We start from the raw sequence: 27,045 nt of genomic DNA on the forward strand, positions 1-27,045 counted from the left end.
TAATAACTACATAACTATCAATAATTATTTTAAATGTAAATGAATACTCCAATCAAAGAAGAGAGGATTGCTGAATAAATCAGAAAACAAGACCCATTCATATGACATCAAACTAAAAAGTTTTGGCATAAAAACCAAAAAACCATCAAGAAGAAAGGAAAGAAAGAAAGAAAGAAAGAAAGGAGGGAGGGAGGGAGGGAGAGAAAGAAATAGAAAGAAAGAAGGAAGGAAGGAAAGAAAGAAGGAAAGAAAGAAAGGAGGGAGGGAGGGAGGGAGAGAAAGAAATAGAAAGAAAGAAGGAAGGAAGGAAAGAAAGAGGTAATTAATAAATGGGAGAAGATTTTTGCCAATGACACACCCACTAGGGGTTAATATCCAAAATATATAAGGAACTCATAAAACATAGCACCAAAAAGACAAACAATCCAATTAAAATATGGGCAGAAGACCTGAATAAGCATTTCTCCAAAGAGGGCTTATAGATGCTCAATGCCACTAATCATCAGAGTGATAAAAAATTAAAATCAATTTGAGATATTACCTCATTCCTGCCAGAATGTATATCATCAATAAATCAACAAACAAGTGCTGGTGAGGATGTGGAGGAATGGGAATCCTCATATACTGTTGGTGGGATTGCAAATTGCTACAGTCACTATGGAAAACAATAAGAAGGTTCTCAAAAAAATTGAAAATAGAACTATCATATGATCCAGCAACCTCAACTTCTAAGAATTTATGCTAAGAAAGCCAAAACACTAACTCGAAAAGACATATACATCCCTATGTTCATTGCAGAATCACTTAAAATAGCCAAGATATGTAAGCAACCATAGTGTCCACTGATAGATGATTAGATAAACAAGATGTGAAACATGCATACAATGGAATGTTACTTAGCCAAAAAAAGAATGGCATTTTACCATTTGCGATGACATGGATGGACCTAGAGAGCATTGTGCTAAGTGACATGTCAAAAAGAGGAAGACAAATACCATATGATTTTACTTATATGTGAAATATACAGAACAAAGTAAAGGGACAAACAAAAAAGAAACAAAATAATAGACATAATAGACACAGAGAACAAATGGTAGCCAGATGGAAGCAGAGGTTGGGTAAAATGGTAAAGGGATTAAGAAACACAAATTAGTAGTTACAAAATAGTCATGGAAATGTAAAATACAGCATAGTGAATACAGTTAATAATATTTTAATAACTTTGTATGGTATCAAAGGGATGCTATCCTTATCCAGGAGATCACTTCATAATTTCTATGAATATCTAACCACCATGCTATATACCTGAAACTAATATAATATTGAATGTTGATTGTAAATGAAATTAAAAACTTTAAAAATCAACACCAACAACACATGTACTGAAATCTGAAATTTTACCATCTATAATAATAAAAGGGTAAATATGCTAATTAGACCGGACATCTTCCAGACATGATTCTGGATGTCCTTCCTGATGAAGCCAGGGCCAGAGGGAAGCCAGCCTGGGTCCCAGGTGCCAGAGGGAAGCTGGTGCCAGCAATTGGGGGAAGGAAGGTCTACACTTGTGTAAATTTTCATGCATTGGGCCTCTAATCCTATATAATAAAAGGCTAATATGCAAATTGTCCCCTTGACAGAGAGTTTGTCCAAGAATTCAACCAGGATTTGGACTGGGGGTGGGGCCAGCCCGCCCACCACCCATGGCCCCGCCCTCTGGCAGATTCCACCCCAGATCGGGGATGGGGCTGGCTGGCAGGCCCCCACCTGTGCATGAGTTCATGCATCAGGCCTCTAGTATGGTTAAAAAGAACTTCTGCTTCTAGAACTGGTTATTATTTTAGGCAAAACATGTATTTTTCAATTAAATAAATAGTGTTAAATAGATTCTTAATGGAATGATTTAAAACACAGTAGAATCCATTTGTAATACAGTTTTTAAGAAAGAATTTAAATATGTAAGTTTACATATTTTATAATATTATTTCAGTTCAAATGTGGAACCCAGGTTAAAAAAAAAAATAACTCTCTTAAGAATTATATGATACCAACATAAATATAGTCTATGAAAAAAAAAAAAGATATTATATGATATATTGATAGTTTGGAACTGAGAAGCACCAGAAAGATTTCATGATTATTACAATAAGAAATTAGATCCATTTAAGAATTCATTTAGGCATATTATAAAAGTCATGTTGATATGACTTAAAAGTCACATTAAAAATTCTTATCCTTGACCAAATTTCATATCTCCTCTATTGTGGGAAACTTTTCCCCAAATATAATTTTTTTATCAATTTTCTATCACTATATTATTTTCCGCCCCTACCTTCCATACTTACTAAAGTAAATAAAAAATGCAGTGCATCATATTTCTATAAATATGGTTTTCTCTGACCAATTTTCCATTATAATCATAAAATAATGATAGGTAGACCACTATTAAATTTTAAGAATAAGTACTATTCTTAATTCAGAGCAGCAGAAAATTAATTTTATGATAGAGCACTTCACCTTGGTATCAACATCGAAGTCTTCATCCTCTGATGTAGGCCATGAATCATCAATGTCATGTTTGCTGGAAATAACCATCAAAAATAAGTGAGTTCATTTTTTTTTAAAGATCAACCAAAAAAAATGAGTGAAAGGTCAGCTATCTGTGTATTAGATGAAGTTTCTTGATATAATTAAATTTTGGTCTGTTTTTTAAATAGTTTTTGGTTAGCTATTTCTACCTCCACCACTCCTCCAGCCTATGAACTATTTAATAAAGGCACACTCTCTAAGTTTCCATAAAAAAGGGTGACAACAACATACTGGCAAAGCCTGAAGTTAACTTGTTTTCTCCTGAAGTCTGAATTGAAAATCCAATAATGGCTGACATAAGTTAAAAAAATCTGATGACCTAATAAATCAATGTAGAAAATACACTGTTTCATCTCCATTGCCTGTGCTTGGTTCAAAGATTAATCTATATCAGTCAAAAATGGCAGTCTTGGTTATTTAGGATGAAAACCACCTAATAAGGGAACTCAATTTCTTCTTTTTACTCTAAAACAGTACAGGAAGTTCCTTGAAATATTTAGGAGTTAAATGTCCAAATGTTGAAGAAAAAACTTATTTGTTAGCCTTCCCACTCTCAGATCACTCTTCTAATCGTCCACAGGCTCCATGGCAGCCTCCAACCTTTAAATCTTCGGCCCTTGAAGGCACAGACTGCTGAAACAAGGATGGGCTCAAATGACCAAGAATAGGAGCTCTCTATTCCCCTGCTCCTGGAAAACAAACTACATGGAGTTGCAATGATCCGCTCATAACATAGGTGTGTCACCAACTACCCAACTCCATTACTGATTTGATAGCCAGTCCTCCTGCCCAACCCTCCATGCACATGGGAAAAGAAGCAGAGGTGAGAAGACACCTGCCTTGGAACACAGATCTGTGCAGTTCAGCCTCTCTAGTTCCCTAGGACTCTAGGGGACCTAAGTCCCACTCTGTAAGTCAGAATTCAGGAAGATGATACCAGTCCTATTTACAATAAGAAGAATCTTTCCAGTTGGCTCAAATGATTTTAATATCTTTCTACAGAAACCTTGACTTTTGCTAGTTCCTCCAATTAAAGAAATAAAAGACCAGCAACTTCTTCAGGACTCCCTGGAACCCTTGATTTTATTTGTAAATATACTTTAATTGTTAGTATTATAGATATCTCCCTTTTTCCCCTTTTACCCTTCTCCTCCCAACCTCTACCCATACCCTTCCCTGTCGCCAGGTTTTCACTATTATATTGCCCATGTCCATGGGCTAGGTATACTAGTGTAAGTATGTAAGTTCTTTGAATCCTTTGTTTTAATTTCCCTTCCTAGATAACTCCTAACATCCTGTGGTCTTCCTTGCTGTAACCTATCTTTAAATTGTCATAAACCCCAATATTCTGATCTCTTTTCCCTTATCTGATCTCTCATCTCTTTTCTAAAATCTGGAAACTTGCTGTTCCTCTTGAAACTTGGATTTACCTGTTAATTTCATTCTTATCTTCTTCCACTGCAATCACTAAACCCACGTCCTACTTTTCTAGTATTAAAACAATTACCTACTGGATGATAAAAAAAGAGTACTAAACTTAGAAACCTGAATTTACATCTCATGTCCATCACTTACCATATCCAAATAAGTCATTTTAATCTCTTTGAGTTTCAAATTTTCCATGCAAGCAACCAGGTAGCCAGGATGTTAAAACAGATTAAAATACTAAAGGGTGTTTTGATTAATTAATCGCTAAGATTCCTTAAACTCTTAAAATTCTATATGCTTTTGATTCTGCCTATAGAAAAATGAAGAACACATAGTTGACAGAAGTCGAGAAAAATACCAAGAACAGCAGAGAAGAAAATTTTAAAAGTCATGGGGGGTAAAAAAAAAAAAGGACTCTAGGAAAAAACTTCATACAACTAGGCAAAGTTAGTTGCCTGAAGGGAAAACCAGTCTAGGAAGTCAATGAGTAGAGAAATAAATTAGAAATATCCTCTTAATGCTAAATACAATCGACATAACATGGTCCATACATAGGCATTCTTCAGTTAGAGAAAAATAATTCATTTCAAGAAGAACAGATACCATTATACTTAAAAACACTTGCCTGATTAGGGCTTCTGTAGGTAAAACCTTTGGTTCTGGCCATTTAGCTAACTTAGATATGCCATAAAATCTTTGATGGGTAAAACGAGGTACTATTTAACACTGCAGTTGTCAAGTATAGTAAGCCAAATGCTTGGATTAATTGGGCTTCTTGGAAAACTCTAAATCAGAGTTAACACACAATTAGATTTTACTTTCTGAGTTATCTGATTAGCATCTGTATCTTGATGCCAGTGCTACAGAGGAACTTATTAGTGTTTGTTGAGGAACAATAGAATAATTTGGGAGCCAAGCAGGTTGGTAGTCAAATCATGGGTCAGTCATTTGCTAATTATGGAATTAATCAACCTCCCTGAACCACAGTTGCCTCATTAATAAAAAGTAGGCTACAATAGCACAGCTACTTTGCAAAGCTATTGTGATGACTATATAACACATGTTAATTATATAATATAGTGTCTAGCCCAGGGTACAAAACTCCAAAAATGCTAGTTGCTTTTCACTGCATTCCCTTAGCTAATATATAATTTTAAAAAATCCTACCTCCTTAAAGAGTCTTCCTCAGAGCTCTCATCCGCTATTAAAGAAAAAAAATAAAATACATTTAAAAAACAACAAGAGAAAAACACAGGACTTTGAAAGTACCAGACTGATTCCCTGTGAGACCTTGTTAGAATCACACCTTAAGACTATACTAGAGTGAATATTAATAATACTATTGGTAGGCCATTAATATATTACTTCCTTTCCTTTATATATCAAATGCAAGACAAAAGAAAAAAGAATGGGATCTATCATAATTTGATACCTACAAGTAAACTGCTATTTGCAATGATCATAATCCTAACCAAACCCCATCAGATTGACAGAAAATGGTATAATTAGCAGAATCAGTATCATAAACTAACATTGTCAAACTTAAATAGCATGGTTTTCCTCAACACCTTCCATTAAGAGCAGTTAGAAGAGAATGTACTTATTTTGCTGTAGCACTATACAACTTTTCCAGCTCCTCGATGAAGACTAGTCAGTTCAGGATGAAACACTATCACAAAAAAGCTTGGTTGCCAGGCACTATATTTACAGCACAGCAAAACATAGAAAACAGACTCTTTATGGGCCTATTTCTAATTGCAAGATACGAATAAAAGACATTGATTCCAGTTGTATAAAGTATAACCCCCTGAGATCATCTCCTTCCATTGCTAGAGTCTACCTAGACCCTCCTCACAGAGCAGGGTGGTCCAAACAGTTAGTGCTCTGCAGTAGTGCGTGAGGTCATTTTTCTCAAACCTCCCCATTATATGGCAAATGCCTGTAGAAATCATGCTTTTTGAGCTTATATGGCATATGTCATCAGATCCTACGCTGATGAACAATAACAACAACAAACCCCAAAGATCAAAGAACATCTTGGATAACTATGTTCAATTAACTTGAAATTTAAAATTTTTAAACATTCAAAAAGATATACTCTCTATGATTCCAACTATATAACATTCAGAAAAATGCAAAATTAAGAGAATGGTAAAAAGATCAGTGGTTTCCATGGTTCAAGGAGAAGGGAAGGATGAATAAGAACAGCGCAGAGGATTTTTAGAGCAGTGAGATGATCCTGTAATGGGGGATATGTGTCATCACACATTTGTCAAAACCCATACAATGTACACCACCAAGAGTGAACCTAAATGTAAACTATGGACTTTGGGTGATAACGATGAGTAACTATTTAGGCTGATGTGTGATACATGATGACAGTCAGAAAGTTATTTCACAGAATACCTGTCCTTAAATTAGTTTTTCTTGGTACTTGTTTTAGAGATTCTTGTAGATCTATATCCATTTGAATAAAGGCATGAAAGGGATAAATGAAACAATGATGGCAGAAAATAATGTGAAACAAGCAATAATCCTATTTTAATTAGAATAAAGAATTCTAATGGTTGGCAACATACTCTATGGTATGAAACTTTCTATGAAGAAAATACAATAAAAACATCACACTGCCAATTTTTTCCAACTAAGCAGGGTTTAATTTCTTTTTATAATAGTTGTGAATCAATCAAATAACTGGGATAACCACAGAAAAACAATAATTACCATATATAGTATAATTGTATAGTAGTAATTAGTCTTTTATTTGTTCCTAATTTTTTCTTATTTTCTTGTTAAACTAAAAACATAGCTCACCTATTAAAGGCAGCTATTGATAATAGACAAGTTGATAAGTCAAAGAAATTGTATCCAAAATATATGATGAGTTATCCATGGATATTTCATCAAACTAAACATGTATGGAAAAAAAGCTGATCTTTCCTGTTGACCTGTTGCTCTTCCCTGTTCATGTGACAAAGTACTGTTCTTCATGTCCAATTTAAATGCCGTGCACAACCTGGAAACCTATGAATCATATCAATTTCTCTTTCCCATTAACTTTTTACATTCAATCATTACTAAATAATATTAACTGTACCTATTTTCTGTCTCTGCTTTATTTTACCATTCCTTTGACCTGGTCAAACATGGGCTCTTAACAGATGAGGAGGCGTGTGGGGTCGGGGGAGGGGGACAAAACACTACCAATTATTGTTGCTATTTCTTAAATAAATAGATTTTTTAAAGCAAAACAAATAAATAACATATAGGCCTAGAAAAAGACCACATTTTAAATTAAATAAATTGAGCTTCCTGATTTTTTAATTTCAACTTCATAATGGACTGATGCTAGTCCAAGGAAAATTCTACCCACTTTTAAAAAACTATCTGGCACATATTATGCAATAATAATAATTATGAGCTCCTACTGGGTGCTGGCACCTAGTAAGCACTGAATAAAGTATAGCAAATAATAAAAATTGCAATGATAACAACCTCTTAGATCAGTGGTTCTCTACTTTCCTAATGCTGCGACCCTTTAATACAGTTCCTCATGTTGTGGTGACCCCCAACCATAAAATTATTTTCGTTGCTACTTTATAACTGTAATTTTGCTACTGTTTGAATCGTAACGTAAATATCTGTGTTTTTCGATGATCTTAGGTGACCTTGCTAGCAGTTCTCAGCTTGTGGGTCATGACCACAGGTTGAGAACTGCTGCTGTAATGACTATATATATGAATTTCTTTTCAGACAATATTGCCCCATATTTTTAAAATTACCTAAAATTACTTTTTAAATAATTCTGAATATTGAACTATTTTAAAGAAATTAAGAAAAAAAATAATACCTGCAATTTACACATTTTTTTTTCAGTGCTCTTCCATTATCAAAATTTCCTTATTCTTACTTTATCTATGGTGGGACCACCAAGAATAATCCACTATTAGAAGTCTTACCAAAACTTTTGCTACTTTCAGAAGACTTTTTAGTTCTCCTTTCTTCTTTATATTCAGACATTACTTGTTGATTGCTGTGTATAAAAAAAAAGGTGATAAATAATATTACATCTTAATACTTAAATAAAAATATTTTCCAAATATATTATATTCTTAGGATATTTCAAGTAATATCAATGTTAATATTAAAACTTTAATTATACAGTAACTTCAAACTTGTTAAATTCTATAAACTTTTTATTAAGCATATAATTTTTAAAAAGTAACGTGAAACAGTCATGATTTGAGGGTAGTATATATAGTTCAATTAATGTTAGCTTGACATAATGGCAAGTGTCTTGAACTCAGACATCCTAGCTCTACAATGAATAGCTATTTATTCTCAAACAAGTCACTTTTTTTTGGCTCAAAGTCTTCAACAAGATAAAAATCTTACTTTACAAGGTTGTTAGGATGATTAAATGAGACAACATAGCAAAAAGTGATGCTCAGAGAAACAATAAGACAAAGGAAAAATCTTTTCATGAACTATATTTGTTGAAACTACCCAAATAAATCCCAATATTGGTTTTTCATAGTTTGTAACATTCAAATGTTATAGTTTTCAGAAATTATTAATTTTAGTTATTAGCTATTTTTTCTTTGTGGTTTATAATTCAGGGTATCTCAGCTATTCTATAACTTGCAACTAGATTTATTTATAAATATACTAGAGGCCCTGTGCACAAAATTCATGCACATGGGGGGGGGGAGGGTCCCCTCAGCCCAGCCTGCATCCTCTCTAATCCTGGACCCCTTGGGGGATGTCTGACTGCTAGTTTAGGCCCAATCCTGGCAGTCGGACATCACTCTCATAATCTTGGACCACTGGCTCCTAACTGCTCACCTGCCTGCCTGCTTGATAGCCCCTCACTGGCCCCCCTGCAGACCTGGTCACCCCCAACTGCCCCCTGCCAGCCAGATCACCCTTAACTGCCTCTACCTGCCAGCCTGATCTCCCCCAACTGCACCCCCACCGGCCTGGTTGCTCCCAACTGCCCCCCTGCCTGGTCGCCCCACACAGCCTACTTCTTGGTTGTTTGGTCGCCCCTCACTAACCCGCCTGCCGACCTGGTCGTCCCATGCAGCCTGTTTGGTCGTCCATTTGGTTGTGACGGTTGTTTAGGGTTTTATATAGATTACCTCATGAAGTCCGAAAACAAAAGGTCATCCTATCTTTGTAACAAATGCAGAAAACCAATAGAAGTCAGGACTTGGCCTGAACTACTACTATCCCTTTTCTACGTACTCCAACTGTGAACCTGCAGATCCTTATGAGAATGATGCTTAACCTCCCTGTCCCAATTGGCTAGGATGATATAATCCTACACATAGATACTGATGAGTCATGGATGGGACCTTAGCAATTCTAAGGATCAATAACTTTTGATTCACAACTTTCTGTTGACTGGTTTCCATGTGAGGCACAATTTAAAATATTTTAAAACCTGAGGTAAATTCAATTTACTTGGGAAAGTTTCATTGTTATGGCAAAGAGATCACTTGAGGGGCCAACCTCAATTATGGAATCTCAGGCAAGTTGGTACCTACTACTCTGGGAAGGCATTATGGGATCTTCCATTATCTAAACAAAGATGCTATAGGATATAAAGTATCTTGGGGTACAGGTCTGGTAGCAAGGGAGAAAGGAAAGTCTGCTCTTTTCCTGCAGGATTATTTGAACCTCTCTGACAACTTAGAATGGCTCCTAAAAAAACACAAACAGGAACTCAAAGGGTGACTCGTCCACAAAGGTCTGGGCTAAGAATTGAGTTCCACATAGGCTTGTGGAGGGGGAAGGCTGTGGGTGGCTAAAGCTAGGAGGCCCAGCTTCCAGAACACGGTGCTGGTGATTGGAATAGTGACTGAGCATACAAGCATCTGCAGATAAATTAATAAAAGCTGTAATTTTCAAGTGCAAGTGTGAATCAACATGAAAGCTCAGGAATATGGATCAGCAATGGCAACCTGGGAGCAAAGGTCAATCATGACTACAGAAACAGTTTCAAATAGCAACTCTGTAGCTACAGAATCAATGGGAACAACAGAAAGATTAGACTCTCCTTTTTTACCTCTCCATCTGACTTGTGAAAGAAGGTCGTCTTCCTTGACTTAGGTAATTCTTTAGGTTCTTGAAAAATTCAAGGGAGAGAATATAGGAGATAGCCCCCAGAAAATACAGGTTTTTTCCTGCTAAAGTGAACACTTTAAAACACCAAATAACTAGTTAGAAAAATCAGTTATTTGTACTACAAGCATAAGAGTTCTACATGGAACGAAATAAATAATGTTAGGATGCCTAAAAATAAATGCCTAAAAGTTCTGAGATAAAGAATCTGGCCCATTGCTACTTCTAACCAGTCAAGCCTTTTGCTAGGTTTCTGGCTGATGACATAAACTAACTCACTGCCATTCCCAAAATGCCTGAACCAAACTATGAAATCTCACCTGTTATGGAAAAAGTAACAGTGAAGTTATTTTAAACCTCAGTTGAGTGATTACTAGCATTTTAATGTAAACATTGACAAATTAAAACTACAACAAAAGCATATTCTTCTGAAGTCCACCCGCAGTTATCTTGAGAAAAGACATCAGTACCTTGCTGGAAAAGAAGCCTGACTATATTTCCAGAGTCATCATTTACAGCAAGCATGAGTTTTGTATATATAACACAGAGATCACTTTACCCTCAAGAACTTCAATTATGCTATTTAAACAGCTAATTTGATATTATTTACCAAGTCAATACCCTGCTGTCTATCTAGAATTGACCATTTGTGTGCTGAAGTGTTCACCTTTGTAAATTACCTCCAAGGCTAAAATAAAGGAAAAGGAAGCCTCCTGTCTTACTTGGGTATTGCATAGTAGAAGTTGCTAATTTAAAATCCTCAAACGCATAAGGAACTATGCTGAGGTCACAAATCTGAAGTAGGTGAAGATTTAAATGTATTATAGAACTTCCTGCTTCATTCTTAGTCTGATATTATACAATATTTCAAAGTGAGCTAGAAGTCAGAATAGTAATTTGGCAGGCTTAAAACAATAATCTACACTAATAAAAGAGAGACGTGCTAATTGACTGTACCTTCATGATGCCTACCAGCCAATTAGGAGTGAGTATGCAAATTAACCCAACAAAGCTGGTGGGTTAATTTGCATATGCAGGTGCTCTGAGCGATCAGGGGTGGGTGTTCCACACCACCCCATCTGCTCCAGGCCTCTGGCAAGTGTGGAAAGGTGGAAAGGCAGCTCCAGCTCAGAGCAAAGGTGGTACCAGCAGCCAGGGGAAGGAAGGCCCATTCTTGCACCAATCTTTGTGCATTGGGCCTCTAGTGTTAATAATTATAACAATCATAGCCATACTTAGAGTTAATGACACTGATAAGCAGCTACCAGCCACTAAATTAAATGCTAGATAACCTTATACATGATCACTCTAGAAGAATATAGTACTGTTCTCCATTTTATATGAGGGAACATATTTGATAATAAGTAATTAAATACCAATTTAAAAAAATCAAAATATACTAGAAATGTAAAAGGATAAAAACTGATGAACCCACAGTGTCTGGTAGCAGTGATTCATAGTCATTAGGGATAACCTAATAACATCAGTATTCATCAAAGAAAGAAATCTAAAACAGAGTCTTCCAAAAGACAAAATTAACTCCTATTTTGCTTAATACACATTTTTTAAGGAAAATTATGTACAAAGTAAAAGTGAAAATAAAAATTAAAAAACTACAAGAGAGACTAAGTCCTCTATCTATCTATCTATCTATCTATCTATCTATCTATATGCCTAATATGCAGTGTTCCCTCAGGAGTTCGACCGACTGGAAGTTCGATCACTCAATCTGACATGTGCTGACCACCAGGAGGTGGCATGGAATGAAGGAAGGCTCTGGCCAGCAGCTGGCAACCAGGGAAGGAAGCCCAAGCTGGCAGCCACTTAGGTATCCTACCTGTGTACAAATTTCATGCACTGGGCCTCTAGTTCTATCATGAAGTAAACTAAGAGTCCATGTAATATCTATAATAATAAAAGCATAATATGCTAATTAAACCAGACATCCTTCAGGATGAAGCCAGGGCTGCAAGGGAAGCCTGGGTCCGGGGTGCCTACTGGAAGCCAGAGGGAAGCTGGTGCTAGCAGCTAGGGGAAAGAAGGCCTACTCTTGCATGAATTTTGTGCATTGGGCCTATAATAAAATTAATAAGAAACTCCTCTATTTAATGTAAGAATATACATTACAAAAAAATATACATTACAAAAAAAAACATTACAAATGACATCAGTCAATATTATAAATGAATATGAATCCTGCAGAATATTGTTTTTCCAGTTTCCCAGTAGTCAGAATAATTGCTTTTCTACCTAACTGATGTGTTGTATTTCTCACTATATAAAGATATGTTAATTTCTTATTAACTTAATTTTTGACTTGATTGTGACCGCTCTAGAACAGTATTAAGGTTTATAAAAAATGAACTGTACCTTTCCATCTGATCAATTGTGTGTATTCTTGCACCTCTATTTACTAAAAATTCCACCATATGCTCTTTATTTTCACTTTGAGCAAGAGAAAGTGGTGTGAGGTCATCCTGTAAAACAGCAAAAACAATTTATAACTTATGAAATTACATATATCCAAACTGAATTTTAAAACTTATAAAAGATCCTCTGGACTTAAACATCCTATATAATAAAAGCCTAATATGCAAATTGTTCTCTTGGGCAGTCATTCGACCAGGAGTTCAACCACTCACTATGACATGCGCTAACCACCAGAGGGTGGTGCGGAACATGGTGGGCGTCAGCAGTGTGCTACAACCTTTTGCCAGCTACCTGGGAGTTGGGGTGATGGGGATGGAGGTGCGGTGAGAATGCGGGGTGTCCGCCAAGCTCTCTCTCACTCCCCCACTACCCTCTCCCAGGAAGCCAGGGCTCACGTGCTGGTAGAAGATCCTATGCTCAGGTGTTGGGCACCTGCGGAGCCCACCCCACACTCTTGTGGCCTCTTCTGGGAGAGCTGGACCGCAGCCGCTGGGACCACAGGAGCCAGTCGGATTTCCTGTGGGTTCACACGGGAACCAGTCTGCGAGGATGGCCAGCAGAATGTGTGCTGCCCACATGGCTTCCAAATGGCACTGCTGGGCAGCCCACAGGCCTAGGCTACACTCTGGCCCATGGCATCCAGCCAAGCTCACCGCACTCTGCATGGGGCCTCAGGCACTGTGACTCAGGAGGCACGTGGGAACCCGGGGTCCCAGGTACTGTCCAGGGCTCAGAGGTCAGCTGGGACCTGCCCTTCTACACCAGACACTCATGCTTTGATCACCAGCCAGGCCTAGGGACCACACCTGTGCATGAATTTCGTGCACCAGACCTCTAGTGTAATATAGGAAGTAAATAAAAAGTAGCTCCCTCCTTCTCACCCCTGTGCTGTCACTGGCTGCTCCTTCCCTTTAAAATGCCCTCCATTCCCTCCTTCAAAAGATTAGCTCCAACACCATTCTCTAAAACTCACCTCAAACATTTACAGTACTGGTTCCAAGAATCTTTGTTCCTATCACAGTATCTATTGTGCTATAGTGTCGTTATTTTCTTGCTCCCCAACTAAACCAAGAGCTTCTTGGGCCTATTTTTTTTATCTCTTTGTCTCCAAACTATAAAATATAGTAGTAAATGCTTTAAGCATTTTTACTGAATAAATAACATAAATGATTAGCTCTAGAGTAGTGTTTCTTAAATTATGTTTCAAAGAATATATAGTTTACCAGAAGTTCAGTACTTTATCCCAATAGAAAAAGGATCCAGAAAGATCATCTGTGTTTAAGAAATATTATAAAACTATACACTGTATGCCTAGTACTAAAAATGTTTAACTTCACTTAATCCTGATTTGACAATAGTTTTCTGTCGCAAACATTAACATTTGAAAAATTATAGGGTTTCAGGTATACAGTTGTGAGAACTTTTCAACAAACGTGAAGGTTTTCTCCAGGTTACACACAGTTGATACGCTTCCACCAATGCTATCAGTAACCCAGATGTCAACATCAGTCACTCCTGCTCCAAAAGGATCCCTAAAAAAATGGACTAAATTAACAGGCTTCAAATGAACTGATTGCTTATTACTAAGTAGTCCATGGTTTCTTCTTTTATGACATGATAGCTTTTTATTTTAACTGTTAGAAAGCTCAATACGAAACTAAATTCTCAACTATGTTGATAGTCTTGGGATGTTGCAGTGAATCTTTGGAAGAAGGGAGTGGAGAGCATTTTAAAGGGAAGGAGCAGCCAGTGACAGCACAGGGGTAAGAAGGAAGGGGCGCCGAAAGTGGATAGAGCATCGGTCTGCGGACTGAAGGGTCCCAGGTTCGATTCCGGTCAAGGGCATGTACCTTGGTTGCGGGCACATCCCTGGTAGGGGGTGTGCAGGAGGCAGCTGGTCGATGATTCCCTCTCATGGATGTTTCTAGCTCTCTATCCCTTTCCCTTCCTCTCTGTGAAAAAATCAATAAAATATATTTTTTTTTAAAAAGAAGGAAGGGGCTCTGTTTTCTATGCTCAGTAGTTCACTACTAAATCCCCTTAATCAAATGCTTTGCTTCCACCGCCCCCCCCCCCCATGTTTTATTGATTTCAGAGAGAGGAAGGGAGAGGGAGACAGAGAAACATCTATGTGAGAGCACAACAACTCGTTTTCATATCTGCTGCTTCCTGCATGCCCCTACCAGGGGTCAAGTCACAACCCAGGCATGAGCCCTGACTGAGAATCAAACTGGCAACCCCTCAGTGTATGGAAGGATGATGAACCAACCGAGCCATACCTGCCAGAGTAGAATATATACTTTTTTTAAAAATTGTTTTTATTCTGATTTCATTTTAATTGTACTTAAAAGTATTTTATATTTAAGGCAAAATATAAATCAGAAGCAAAAATATAATGGCTCATCAATAAAAAGTTGAACACTGATCTATATAGATTATTTTTAGCACAATGAAAACTACTAAATCACTTGCATTTCTGAGGAACAATGCTGAGGAGAAAGACATACTATTGTCTAGAATATGTATCCCCTATGCAACTATAACCATAATTAACCTCATGAGACTTATAGAATTCCAATGAGAATATGATTATTTACAGGACATATAAAGGAAAAGAGTTTTTAAAAATAATAACCTATAAATTCTAACTTGAAAAATTTCATTTTTGGAGATTAATATAAGACATGTATTATAAATTAATGTAGATGATCTTGAATATCTTGAAATTCTAATGGTGAGTCAACTTATGAAGGCAAAGTAAACATATCCAGGGCCCATATTTAATAGGGAGACCACTTGTGTTTTTATATTTGCTATGTTTTTAAATGGTCATGCATGAAGCAAATATTTGTATGTAAAACCTTTCCTTTCATATGTATCATGTTTTATCAATATTTTTTACCCCAACATGTAATAAAAATCATTATTTAGACTGATAATAACCATTATTAAAAAATCTTGCTAATACATATTAAACTACAATCGATTACATATATTTATTTCTCCAAGATTGTTGATGTGGGACAAATAAATAATTAGCTCATAGAATTGCTGGAACTAAATTATTAAAGCAATTCTCATTTTTATTGTTACTAATTTCATGGTTTTTGATGTACAACTTCTTAATAATTTATTGATTTTTAGAGAAAGAGAAAAGGAGAGAAATATCAAAGTGAGAGCACAACATTCGCCAGTTGCCTCCAACACACCCCCTACAAGGATCAAGTAGGCAACCTAGGGGCATCAACCAATAGGGACATCAGCCTAGCAACCTCTTGGTGAATGGGACAATGCACAACCAACTAAGCCACACCAGCTAGGGCATTTTTTGATGTTTTGATGTTTAAAACCGCCATTCTGATTATGCCAGGATTCTGTGAAATTAACAGACATACTGAGAATCTATCACACAGTTTCAACTGAAAAGAAGGCACAGGACTTAGGAAATTGCCGGAAAATCCTGCTTGCAGTAAACATTTGGTGATCTAAGGATTGAATGAGAAAGGATGAAAAATTCTTAAAGGGTCAGATTTTACTTATTAACAGACTCCTCATAAGCAAATTTCTAAATACTCTCAGTATGCCAATAAATGACAGATGGCTGAAAGGAAAAAGGTGTTAACTCATTAGATATCACCAATAATGTTCCCTATAACTTTTCAAGAGAAGAGGTAGAACCAGTTGAAAGTCAGGCCAATATTCCTGGAAAGGAAAGAGTTGAAGGAAGTATCACCTATCAAATTCTAACTCTTCTAGAGATTTCTTAAGTTTGTGAGAACAGTGAATTTATACATTATACTTATCCACTCAGTAGTTCTTAATCAAGAATTGTATCAGAAACTTAAGGAAATATATCTACATATACATTTAGATGCATATTTCTACATATACATTAGATTTACTCAATCTAAATCTTCAGGGAAGAGCGGAGGCTTGTAAACTTAAGTTCCTCGGGTGGTTGTGATTCACCAGCACAATTCTAGCTGAGAACTAGTGCAGTGTACCATCACTTTAGTCTCATCTCAGCAGCATAATTTCTAATACAGTTTAAATGCTTTGCTATGTTTGAGACTTAAGATAAAGCCTATTTCTGTGGCAAATTTTGCTATCCTGTGTTGTTTCATATTAATTAGAAAAAACTCAGGTGAAAAAAAAAGTATTTTTAAAAAGAGTTTTGCCTCTGACAAATTGTGTTTTCACGAAAATTTGTTATAAGGGCATAAAAGAGAACTGTAATATCTACTGCTTCTTCAGAAATGTCATTATGTAAAGTGAAATCCTGGACAATTAAGTTATTTCAGAACATTTCAATGCAGGGAATGCTTGAGCTTCCAAATATGTAAAATTGACCCTATTTGTGTCAGCCAAGACCATACTGTCAGGGTTCCAGTGGTGATATACACTGAGTGGCCAGGTTATTATGATCTCTAATATATATATATATATATATATATATATATATATAGAGAGAGAGAGAGAGAGAGAGAGAGAGAGAGAGAGAGAGAGGCCCGGTGCATGAATTCGCACATGGGTGGGGTCAGGCCAGCCTGGCAAGAGGGAAGGTACATGGGCGGTTGGCTGGCCTGCCTGCTGGTCAAACTCCTGGTAGAGGGGACAATTTGCACATTAGCCTTTTATTATATAGGCTATACACTGAGTGGCCAGATTATTATACGTTCAGAGATCATAGTAATCTGGCCACTCAGTGTATAATGTATGTCCAGAAGAAAAAGCAGGTGAACAGCTTTGCCATCACCTGCTCTCTATGTACAACTACAACCCTGCTGAGGAGCTACATGAGGTTTACGTGGAAAATCCCAAGGTGGCATGTGGCTGGTAGAGTGGCTATACGCATAAGTGGGTGTCCTTGCCAGATGTTAAGACATGACCTGACCCTCTTTCTTCAATCTTTAGGACCTTGAGGTCCTGGAGAGTTCAGGGCCTGTGGACTGCTGCCTCCCCTTCCCACTTGCACTCCTCCAGCTCCCCCTTCTGAGTACTAGGGCTCCTCCTCCCACCTATCTCCAAGAGCACCCATTTCCTAAGCCCCTGACTGCATAAGAGCCAGCCCCCACCACCACTTCATTCCCCTAGGCCTTCAGTCCTTTGTGGGTCTGAGCCTATCATCCACCTCCAAGAATTACAGTAAGTTCTTCTGGAGTGGAAGGGAGAAAGAGCTTTGCTCCTTCCGTGGACACTACATTTTCTCCAACCTTCCTTGACTGGGCTCTGGAGTAGTTAGTCTGAGAGTGTATGTTATATGAGAAAGAAAATGCTTTTGGCTAAAGTAAAAACATGTATTTCAAATATTTTAAAAATAAAGTTACCTTGTTTCTCGCTTCAATATTTGCCTTGAATGAAAGTAGCTTTTCCACTATAGCTATATTTTGACCAAGGACAGCATAGTGGAGAGCAGTATTGCCGAGGATGTCCATTATGTTTGGATCAGCACCATGGTCTAATAGAATAGTTGCACATTCCTCTTCCTGGCATTGTACGGCCTGTCAGTATTATACCAAAAAGTAGATTATAAATTCTAGTAATTTAAAGTAAACATTTCACAAGTTTCACCAATAACATAGTCAAATGAGATAAATTCGTTTTTATCCTAAGTAATTGAATCAAATCCACCTCATGTTGACATAGTTGGCTACTACATACCTTAATCAGAGCTGTCCTGTTTTCATTATCACAGAGGTTCAACAGGCATTTTCTGTCTGCTAGGAGAGTCACCACTCCTGGATGACCATTGGCACAGGCCAAATGTAGAGCAGTCCTAGGAAAGTGAAAGGACTCCTTAGGAACTTAGAGTGCACTATCTCAAAACACATAATTATTCACGCAATTGAAGACATTACATGTTATCTCTATACCTTTAAAATATTTAATTTTCTTCTGGAAACAGTACAATATTTATTAGTTCTTATTAATGAAGGAGCGGATGACCTGGGAATTCAGATAAATTTGTGTCTGATCCTCTTTTAACTGTCATGTATTAGCTATCTATCCCTTGGCCTTTCTGAACCTAAATTTCCTCATCAACATGGGGATAAAAACAGTAGTGATCCACTCGGCCAGCATGGTTCAGTAGTTGAGCATCGACCTATGAATCAGGTCATGGTTTGATTCCCAGTCAGGGCATATGCCCTGGTTGTGGGTTTGATCCCCAGTGTGGGGCATGTAGGAGTCAGCCAATCAATGATTCTCTCTCATCATTGATAATCTCTCTCTCTCTCTCTCTCTCTCTCTCTCTCTCTCTCTCTCTCTCTCTCTCTCTTCCTTTATCTCTGAAAGGAATAAAAACAATTTTTAAAAAATAGTAGTGATCTCACAGATCACCATTGTTTGCTTAAATAAAAAGCTAAGTAATGTTTACTATAGTTCCTAGAAAAAAAAATCTCAATAATTGTTAATCATATTATTATAATTATTACTATTGCTACAACTTTACAAAGACATATCAATTAAGTAAAATCATATCTACTTTACAGATGTTTTAAGAATTAAAAGTACACTGTATTTCAATGATTATAATATGCTTACTTTTTCACATTTTAACATCTCTGACTTTGGGGTGCAATTTATAATTCAGAATGTCTTACAACTATAATTGGCAGCAACTATTTTTTTTTTAATTCTTATTGGTATATTGGGCATCCTATCATCCATGGTGTCTTATATTAAGTGAAATATGGTAAATACAACAGACCTTTTGCAGTTCTAGATAAATGGTTAGGATTTAAACCATTTTTAGTTCTTAACAGCATTATAGAAAAAGAGGACTAAAATATCAAAACAAGAAAATAATTTTTTAAAAGTAACTTTTGCTTTAGTCTTCAAGAAACTTATAGCCAAAGGAAACTCAGGATTCAAATGAACAGGAATGGTTCATTTTAATCAATATTTAGATTTACAGATTTATAAAAATCAGATATTTCCAATGGTCAACATAGGTATTTAATACTATGATACATTTTAAAAAGAGCAGGTAAAGGTTATATTTTAGAATTTCCTACCTTCAGAAATACTTTGGTTTGAAAGGATGAAGAAAAAGCTTCAATTAAGATTAGGTCCTAATATTTCCATTTTAAATTTCTCATTTTTATCATACTGGACAACATGCAGTTTTTAAGACTCATGTGAGACAGATTGCAAAGGTCCTAAGTAGAATATATCTGCTACACAGCTATTCAGGTTATATTTCATCAATAAATAAATTGAAAGAATGAATAAATTTAGTTGGAGAGTTCAATATTTTTAAAGAACACTTTTAAAAGTAAAGCAATACTTTTAAAAATATATATTTTATTGATTTTTTACTGAGAGCAAGGGAGAGAGATAGAGAGCTAGAAACATCAATGAGAGAGAAACACCGATCAGCTGCCTCCTGCACACCTCCTACTGTGGATGTGTCCGCAACCAAGGTACATGCCCTCAACAGGAATCAAACCAGGGACTTCCCAGTCCGCAGGCCGACACTCTATCCACTGAGCCAAACCGGTTTCGGCTAAAGCAATACTTTTGCAATAGTAATTTATACTAATAAAAGCCTAGGTGGCCCTTGCATGTGATGTCATCACAAGATGGCCACAAGATGGCCATGTGCACAGCGGAGGTAAGCCTGCCAGCTGATCCGAGGGGTGAGGCCTGGGTGTCCCGCGGCTCCACGCAGCATTGAGGAGGGTGGTCCCCTTGTCTCTGCCACCTTGCCCAGAAGAGGCAGGTCACAGCAAGGGAGGGCAGTTGTGGGCAATCAGGCTGGCAGGGGAGGGCCAACAGGGGAGCAGTTAGACAGGTTGGCAGGGAAGCGGTTAGAGGGCGATCAGGCAGGCAGGCAGGTGAACAGTTAGGAGCCAGGGTCCCAGATTGTGAGAAGGATGTAAACTGGCAGTTGGACATCCCCCAAGGGGTCTCAGATTGGAGAGGGTGCAGGCCAGGCTGAGGGACACCCCACCCCTACCCCTTGAACAAATTTCATGCACTGGTCTTCTAGTAACGTATTTGGTGTTTTATTTTTTGTTGTAATAAGAATATAACTAAATTAATTTACTAGAGGCCTGGTGCACAAAATTGTGCACAGGTAGGGTTCCTAGGCTTGGCCAGCAATCAGGGCTGATCTGTGGGGTGGCTGGCGGGGTGATCAGGGGTCCCCCACTGGTACCCACTTTGGCCAGCCTGGCACCATCCACTTGTCACTCCTGCCCCCTTGCCCCACCACCTCCATCTGTGGGGCAACCTGAAGGGTGATCGGGGGGGCCCCTGCTGACACCCGCCTTGGCTGACCTGGCGCCACCTGCTTACCACACCCTTTCCCCCACCGTGGGCCACCTCCCTCCATGGGGTGACCAGCAGGACAATCTGGGGGCCTCTACTGGCACCCCCCTTGGCTGGCCTGGGGCTTGTGGGCAACTCCAGCGTTGAGCATCTGCCCCCTGGTGATCAGTGAGCATCATAGCAACCAGTCATTCTGTTGGTCATTCCGCCATTCAATTTACATATTAGGCTTTTATTATATAGGACAATCACTTATATATTATACTAGAGGCCCGGTGCACAAATTCATGCACAGGTGAGGTCCCTCTGGGTGGCCTGCAGGGATCTGGCTGAAACCCACAGTTCAACACTGCCCGCAGCTCCTACCTGTCACTCCCGCTCATCCCAGCCCCGCTGTGCCTGCCACAGACTTGTGCCCAATCAGTCCTAAACAGGAAAGACTCTCACTGCCACAGCAGTGCTCACCAGCCATAAGCCCTGTACCTGACGTCCTCCCAAGTGAGTGGCCTGGAGGATCAGGTTGAAACCGGCTCTCTAACATTCTCCAAGGGGTCCCAGACTGCGAGAGGGCACAGGCCATGCTGAGGGACCCCATTGGTGCATGATCAGGCCAGGGAGGGACCACAGGAGGGCTCCAGGGCATGTCTGGCCCATCTCACTCAGTCCCAATTGGCCGGATCCTAGCAGCAAGTTAACCTACCGATAGGAATAACTGGCCCTGGTGGGCAGTGCATATCATAGACGCTGTTGAGCAGCCTTAGCATATCATTAGCATATTACGTTTTGATTGGTTGTTCAGTTGTTCTGCCATTCAGTCTATTTGCATATTACCCTTTTATAGCATGTAATAAAGCTATCCTATATAATAAAAGCCTAATATGCTACATGTTCAGTCTTCCATTCAACCAATCAAAGCAAAATATGCTAATGATATGCTAAGCCGTTCAACCACCTGCTGTGATGTGCACTGACCACCAGGGAGCAGACATCCCGACAGGTAGGTTAGCTTTGGTCTGGCTGATTGGGACTGAGCGAGGTGAGCAAGCTGGGCTGGACACAGCCTGGAGCCCTCCCGTGGTCCCTCCCTGGTTGGCCAACTTCCCACATCCCTCCCCAACCCCAATTGTGTACAAGTAAGGTCCCTCAGCCTGGCCTGTGTCCTCTCACAATCTGGGACCCCTCAGGGGATGTCAAGGAGCTGGTTTCGGCCCCATCTCACAGGCCAGGCTTAGGGACCCCACTGGAGCACGATTTCGTGCAATAGGCCTCTAGAATAAAGTAAAAAAAACATGTGTAAAATGAGATATATACATACTAGAGGCCCAGTGCACGAAATTCATGCACTTGGGAGTGTGCCCTCTCAGAGTCAGGAAGCCCTCAAGGGATGTCCAAATGATGGCTTATGCTCACTCACCAGCTATGAGACTGGCTTCTGGCTGAGCACATTGACTACTGGGGGAAGCTCCTGCATTGAGCATCTGCCCTGGTGGTCAGTGTGTGTTATAGCAACCAGTCATCCTGCCATTAGGCTGAATCCAGCTCTCCGACATCCTCCAAGGGGTCCTGGATTGCAAGAGAGCACATGCCAGGCTAAGGGACCCCATTGGTGCATGACTAGTGCCAGGGAGGGATGTGGGAGGTTTGCCAGCAAGGGAGTTGCTGCGGGAGGAGTCCGGTCTGTCTTGCTCAGTCCCGATCAGCTGGATCCCAGCAGCAAGCTAACCTACTGCTTGGAGCATCTGCCCCCTGGTGGTCAGTGCATGCTATAGCAACTGGTCAACCAGTCGACTGTCTGCCTCCTGGTGATCAGTGCATGTCCTAGCGAGCAGTTGAGAGGCCTTATCATATCATTAGCATATTACACTTTGATTGGTTGAATAGCCAACTAGATGACCAGACACTTAGCATATTAGGCTTTTATTATATAGGATACTCTACAAACACAGATAAAAAGATTCCTTTTACTACTGAAGAGGTTAAAAGTTGTCAGAAGGTGCCAAAACCGGTTTGGCTCAGTGGTAGAGCATCGGTCTGCGGACTGAAGGGTCCCAGGTTCGATTCCGGTCAGGGGCATGTACGTTGGTTGCGGGCACATCCCTGGTAGGAGGTGTGCAAGAGGCAGCTGGTTGATGTTTCTCTCTCTCATCAACGTTTCTAGCTCTCTATCTCTCTCCCTTCCTCTCTGTAAAAAAATCAATAAAATATATTATAAAAAAAAAAAAGTTGTCAGAAGGTGTCAATCCTCAAAAACATTTTTTTTAAAAAGTGAGGAATGATTTTTTATCTGAGTAAGATTCATATCCCTGCTCTCCCCCAGGATTATTTCAATCATAATATACTTTTACTATAATTTCTATACTTGTTCATTATAAAAATCAGATTTTTAAAACTGGAAATGTTCAGTTATAATACAAACTAGAGGCCCGATGCATGAATTTGTGCATAGGTGGGGTCCAGCCAGCCCACCCCGATTGGGGGCAATCGGGCCAGGCCAACCAGGGGGAGGGGCCTCAGGCAGTTGGCTGGCTGGCCAGTCCCCCCATCAGAAGGAGGGGGGGCCAGCCAGGTGGAAGGGCTGTGGGCAGTTGGCCAAAGGCCCCGCCCCTGGTCTAACTCCCAGTTGAACTCCTGGTCAAATTCCAGTAGAGGAGACAATTTGCATATTAGCCTTTTATTATATAAAGATGTTCAGGAATAAATTTTATCACATTTTGCAAACTTTTTTGGCTAATATAAGATCATAGTCTGTGTGTATGGCTAATCCAACTGTTTTTTGTCTCCCTTTCTGATCTACCAAAGTACATCTTTGCATGACAACATATACCTCTTATCTATACCACCTTCTATGGTCATATATTATGTCATCCTACGGATATACTGTAATTTTTAAATAAAATCCATTTATATGAGTTCTTAATACACTGCTATTATGAGCAGTGCTGAGAAAAACAAATTTTATGTAATTTAGCTAATCTATAATAATAAAAACATAATACACTAATTAGAGTAGACGTCTTTCCTGACTAAGCTGGGGCTGCAGCCCCCATGGCTGTGAGGGAGGGATCCAGGCAGCCACCTGTGGCTGCAAAGGCCTACTCTTGCACGAATTTCATGCATTGGGCCTCTAGTTATTTGATAAAGATATTTTAGTATAAATATAATTAATGGGCAAAAGTAATATATACATTTTTAAATGTGGTACTAATAAACAAGTTGTACATTTGAAAAGTCAAAAGCAACTTAAGCTTTAAGCAGCAGTATAAGCACCATTGCTGGTCATCTTCACAAACTTTGTGGATGAAAAATGGTATTTCACTCCTTTTTTTACCAGTGACAATAAATATTTTATCCAATGTCCATCATTCCCTTGTACATATGCTAAAAATGCTTTGTCCGATTTCAATTTAGAGTTTTTTCTTGTTGATTTCAAAGTCTCCTCTGTAAAATACAGACTTTTTCTCCAATATGCATACACAGTAAATATTTTGCAAGTACATTTTCTTAATATTACTTTCTGATAGAGGGTTTTAATTTTTTACATTGCTCAACATCCTATTTTTCTTGCTTTTAAAGTCTCTGTCAACTTAAAATATATATATAGACATTTGTTTTCTTCTGATAATTTTCATATTTTGTATTTTTGAAATTTTAAATCTATATTCCATCTGGAACTTATTTTTCTGAAATAAAATCTAGCTAGTTTTCTTCAAAAACGAAACAATTATGTCTCAACCATTTATGAGTAATTCATCTTTTCCTACAAACATGAAATGTCACCAGTATGAAGTTCTAAAGTATTACATAAATTTGGGTGTTTAGACATTTCTAATCTGTTCTAATAATTTCTGTCTTTTCAACTATTTTTTAAAATATATTTTATTGATTTTTTACAGAGAGGAAGGGAGAGAGATAGAGAACTAGAAACATAGAAGAGAGAGAAACATCGACCAGCTGCCTCTTGCACACCTCCTACTGGGGATGTGCCTGCAGCCAATGTACTTGCCCTTAACGGGAATCGAACCTGGGACCTTTCAGTCCACAGGCCGATGCTCTATCCACTGAGCCAAACCGGTTTTGGCTGTCTTTTCAACTATTGATAGACAAATAACTTGTGGAAATTTATAGCACATGTTGATATCTAGAAGGGCAAAACTTTACAAGTACACAATAACTTTCTTAATGTCATCACAACAATAAAGACAGCATGTGCAACTCAAAATTTTAAAACCATATTTTATTGTTTATGTAAAATTAATAAATATAGAAAGAGCACACATTTTGAGAAAATGAATCTTCCTATTCAAGACCACAACTATCTTTTTCACTTCAAAGATCCCTTTGGAGGTCCCTCAATAAAGAACATAGGTTTACACTGATTTGTATTTGTTACTGGATTATATCTGAGGAGTTTTTAGGCCAAAAGTTGATCTATTGTGGGAATTACTTCTCTCATTATGCACTTGGCATTATGACATAAAAATGTGATATCAAATATATAATGCTAAATATACTTAATATTTTTATTATTTCGTTTCTATTATTGCTATCTAAATCACTTAAAAATGTTAGTAAGTGCTCTGTAAGAGGAATGAGGAGTGGGTCTTTGAGTTTTTGTTTTTGCTGCTCAGAAAAGTCGGCCTGGGCGCTGGACCCCAGGTAAGGTGTCCACCACCAACCTGCCCGGCGCGGGAGGGAGACAGCCCAGCGCGGGGTGACAGCCCGGCTGCGCCCCCCTGCTGAGCCCAGGTCCGCCCGCCTCCTCCCGGTAGCCCTATTACCTGTTCATCTTGTCTCTATCATTCAAGCCATTTATCCGGAGCAGCAGAATCTGCTTCACTTTGGCTACGCTGCCCGCGCTGGCCGCTCTGTGGATCTTGCCCAGGTCCCGGTCCCGGACGTGGTACCCGGGCTGCGAGGGGCCTCTGCCCCCGCCCGTCAGCCTCTCTCCCCGGCTCCTCCCGGGGCTGGAGGCCGCGGCCAAGGGCGACACGCCCTTCCTGCTCCCAAAGCCAAAAATCTTCTTCATGGCAGAGCGCCTGCTGGCTCCGGAGGAGCCTCACCTTCCCCTCAGCTCGGCGCGCCGCCTCGGAGCCCAGCACTCAGGCCGCGGAGCCGTGCGCGGCCTCAGGGCGCAGCATCGCCGGCGGCGCCGCGGTTTGAAATCTCAGCTGCAATGATTGTAACCAGCAGAGCCCTCTGCACAGCACTGCGCGTGCGCGCCCCGAGCCGACGTCACTGCGCCTGCGCCCCGAGTCCCTGCAGCCGGAGATACCCAGAGCGCATGTGCAAGGTGCAGACTTCTACCATCTCAGGGATTGCTTCTGGGCACCATTCTAACAGCGATGGGAATTGGCCGAATCTTGTGAAACATTTGCAAAGGTTAGAATCACTCCAGTGGAAAAGGGAGTCTTTACCCACTGGGGGCTACGGGCAATCACTCCTCGAAGTCAGAGGCTCAGAGAGAAGACGCGGGCTGAGGGTGAAGTGCATTTTTGTTTTTCATTTTAGCAGGTGCTCTCAAAGTTCCTCCCCCAGAGTCTAGACCTTTTGCGTGTAGACTCACAGGTATATGTGATGGGATGCCCTGGAAGACTAGACACTAAGGCGATATTTTTAAAAGAGGGAACTTCTGTTTAAAAGTTCCTAGAAATATTCTCTCTGGAAATTGAAGCTCTAACTTGGGGCGCTCTGTTCCATTGTAAAGTGAGTGTGTTATCAGGCCACCAACGCAGATGTGCAAACATGTCATCAGACTCATAACCGTTTCATTTCTGTATCAATCCCATCTTCCCGGCACCTGAAACGCAGTCAGTCAGATGAGGGCTCTCCATCTAGTCCCTGTGTTGCTTGCTTAGTTCGGGGTCCCCTTCCCCCAGGGCGGGCTGCTGGTTGTGGGGGATACAGAGGGGCGCTGTGGGAGTGGGCGGGCAGAGGCGGGGTCTCCCGTGCTGTCCTTGACTCCCTTAGGCCCCAGCAGGGGTGCCCGCCCTCCCATCTGGCCCCTGTGGGGCTGTGCCCACCTCTGCCCCACGGCCTTGCCAGGCCTGGCTGTTTCCCAGCTCTGGCTGACCTCTCGGGGGCAGAGCCACATGTGGCCGCACTCCTGCCAGCTGGGGTGTGGGCATCTGCATCCGCCTGCCCACCGCTCTGCACGGCCCACTTTGGGGCCGCTCTCACCCCTCCTGGGCGCCCTGGGAG

At 39.6% G+C, this 27,045-nt stretch overlaps 1 protein-coding gene across 10 annotated transcripts in view; it reads right to left on the reverse strand.

Annotated features, from left to right (window-relative positions):
- Positions 1–26,061, reverse strand: part of LOC311618171 (ankyrin repeat domain-containing protein 26-like) — a 91,424-nt gene extending 65,363 nt beyond the window's left edge. For all 10 annotated transcript variants that reach the window (XR_014794251.1, XM_084875509.1, XM_084875511.1 and 7 more), the window contains exons 1-7: positions 25,626–26,061; positions 18,235–18,349; positions 17,901–18,074; positions 12,514–12,620; positions 7,977–8,050; positions 5,185–5,218; positions 2,518–2,581 (exon numbers count right to left, since the gene is read on the reverse strand). Coding sequence is in view for 9 of the 10 variants with exons in the window: in XM_084875509.1 (XP_084731635.1) it covers positions 2,518–2,581; positions 5,185–5,218; positions 7,977–8,050; positions 12,514–12,620; positions 17,901–18,074; positions 18,235–18,349; positions 25,626–25,873 (816 nt within the window). In the remaining variant the exon portion in view is untranslated. The remainder of the gene's footprint in view (positions 1–2,517; positions 2,582–5,184; positions 5,219–7,976; positions 8,051–12,513; positions 12,621–17,900; positions 18,075–18,234; positions 18,350–25,625) is intronic.
- Positions 26,062–27,045: the final 984 nt, after the last annotated feature.

Source organism: Pipistrellus hanaki, assembly GCF_964339955.1.
Source record: "Pipistrellus hanaki genome assembly, chromosome: 1".
NCBI lineage: Eukaryota > Metazoa > Chordata > Mammalia > Chiroptera > Vespertilionidae > Pipistrellus > Pipistrellus hanaki.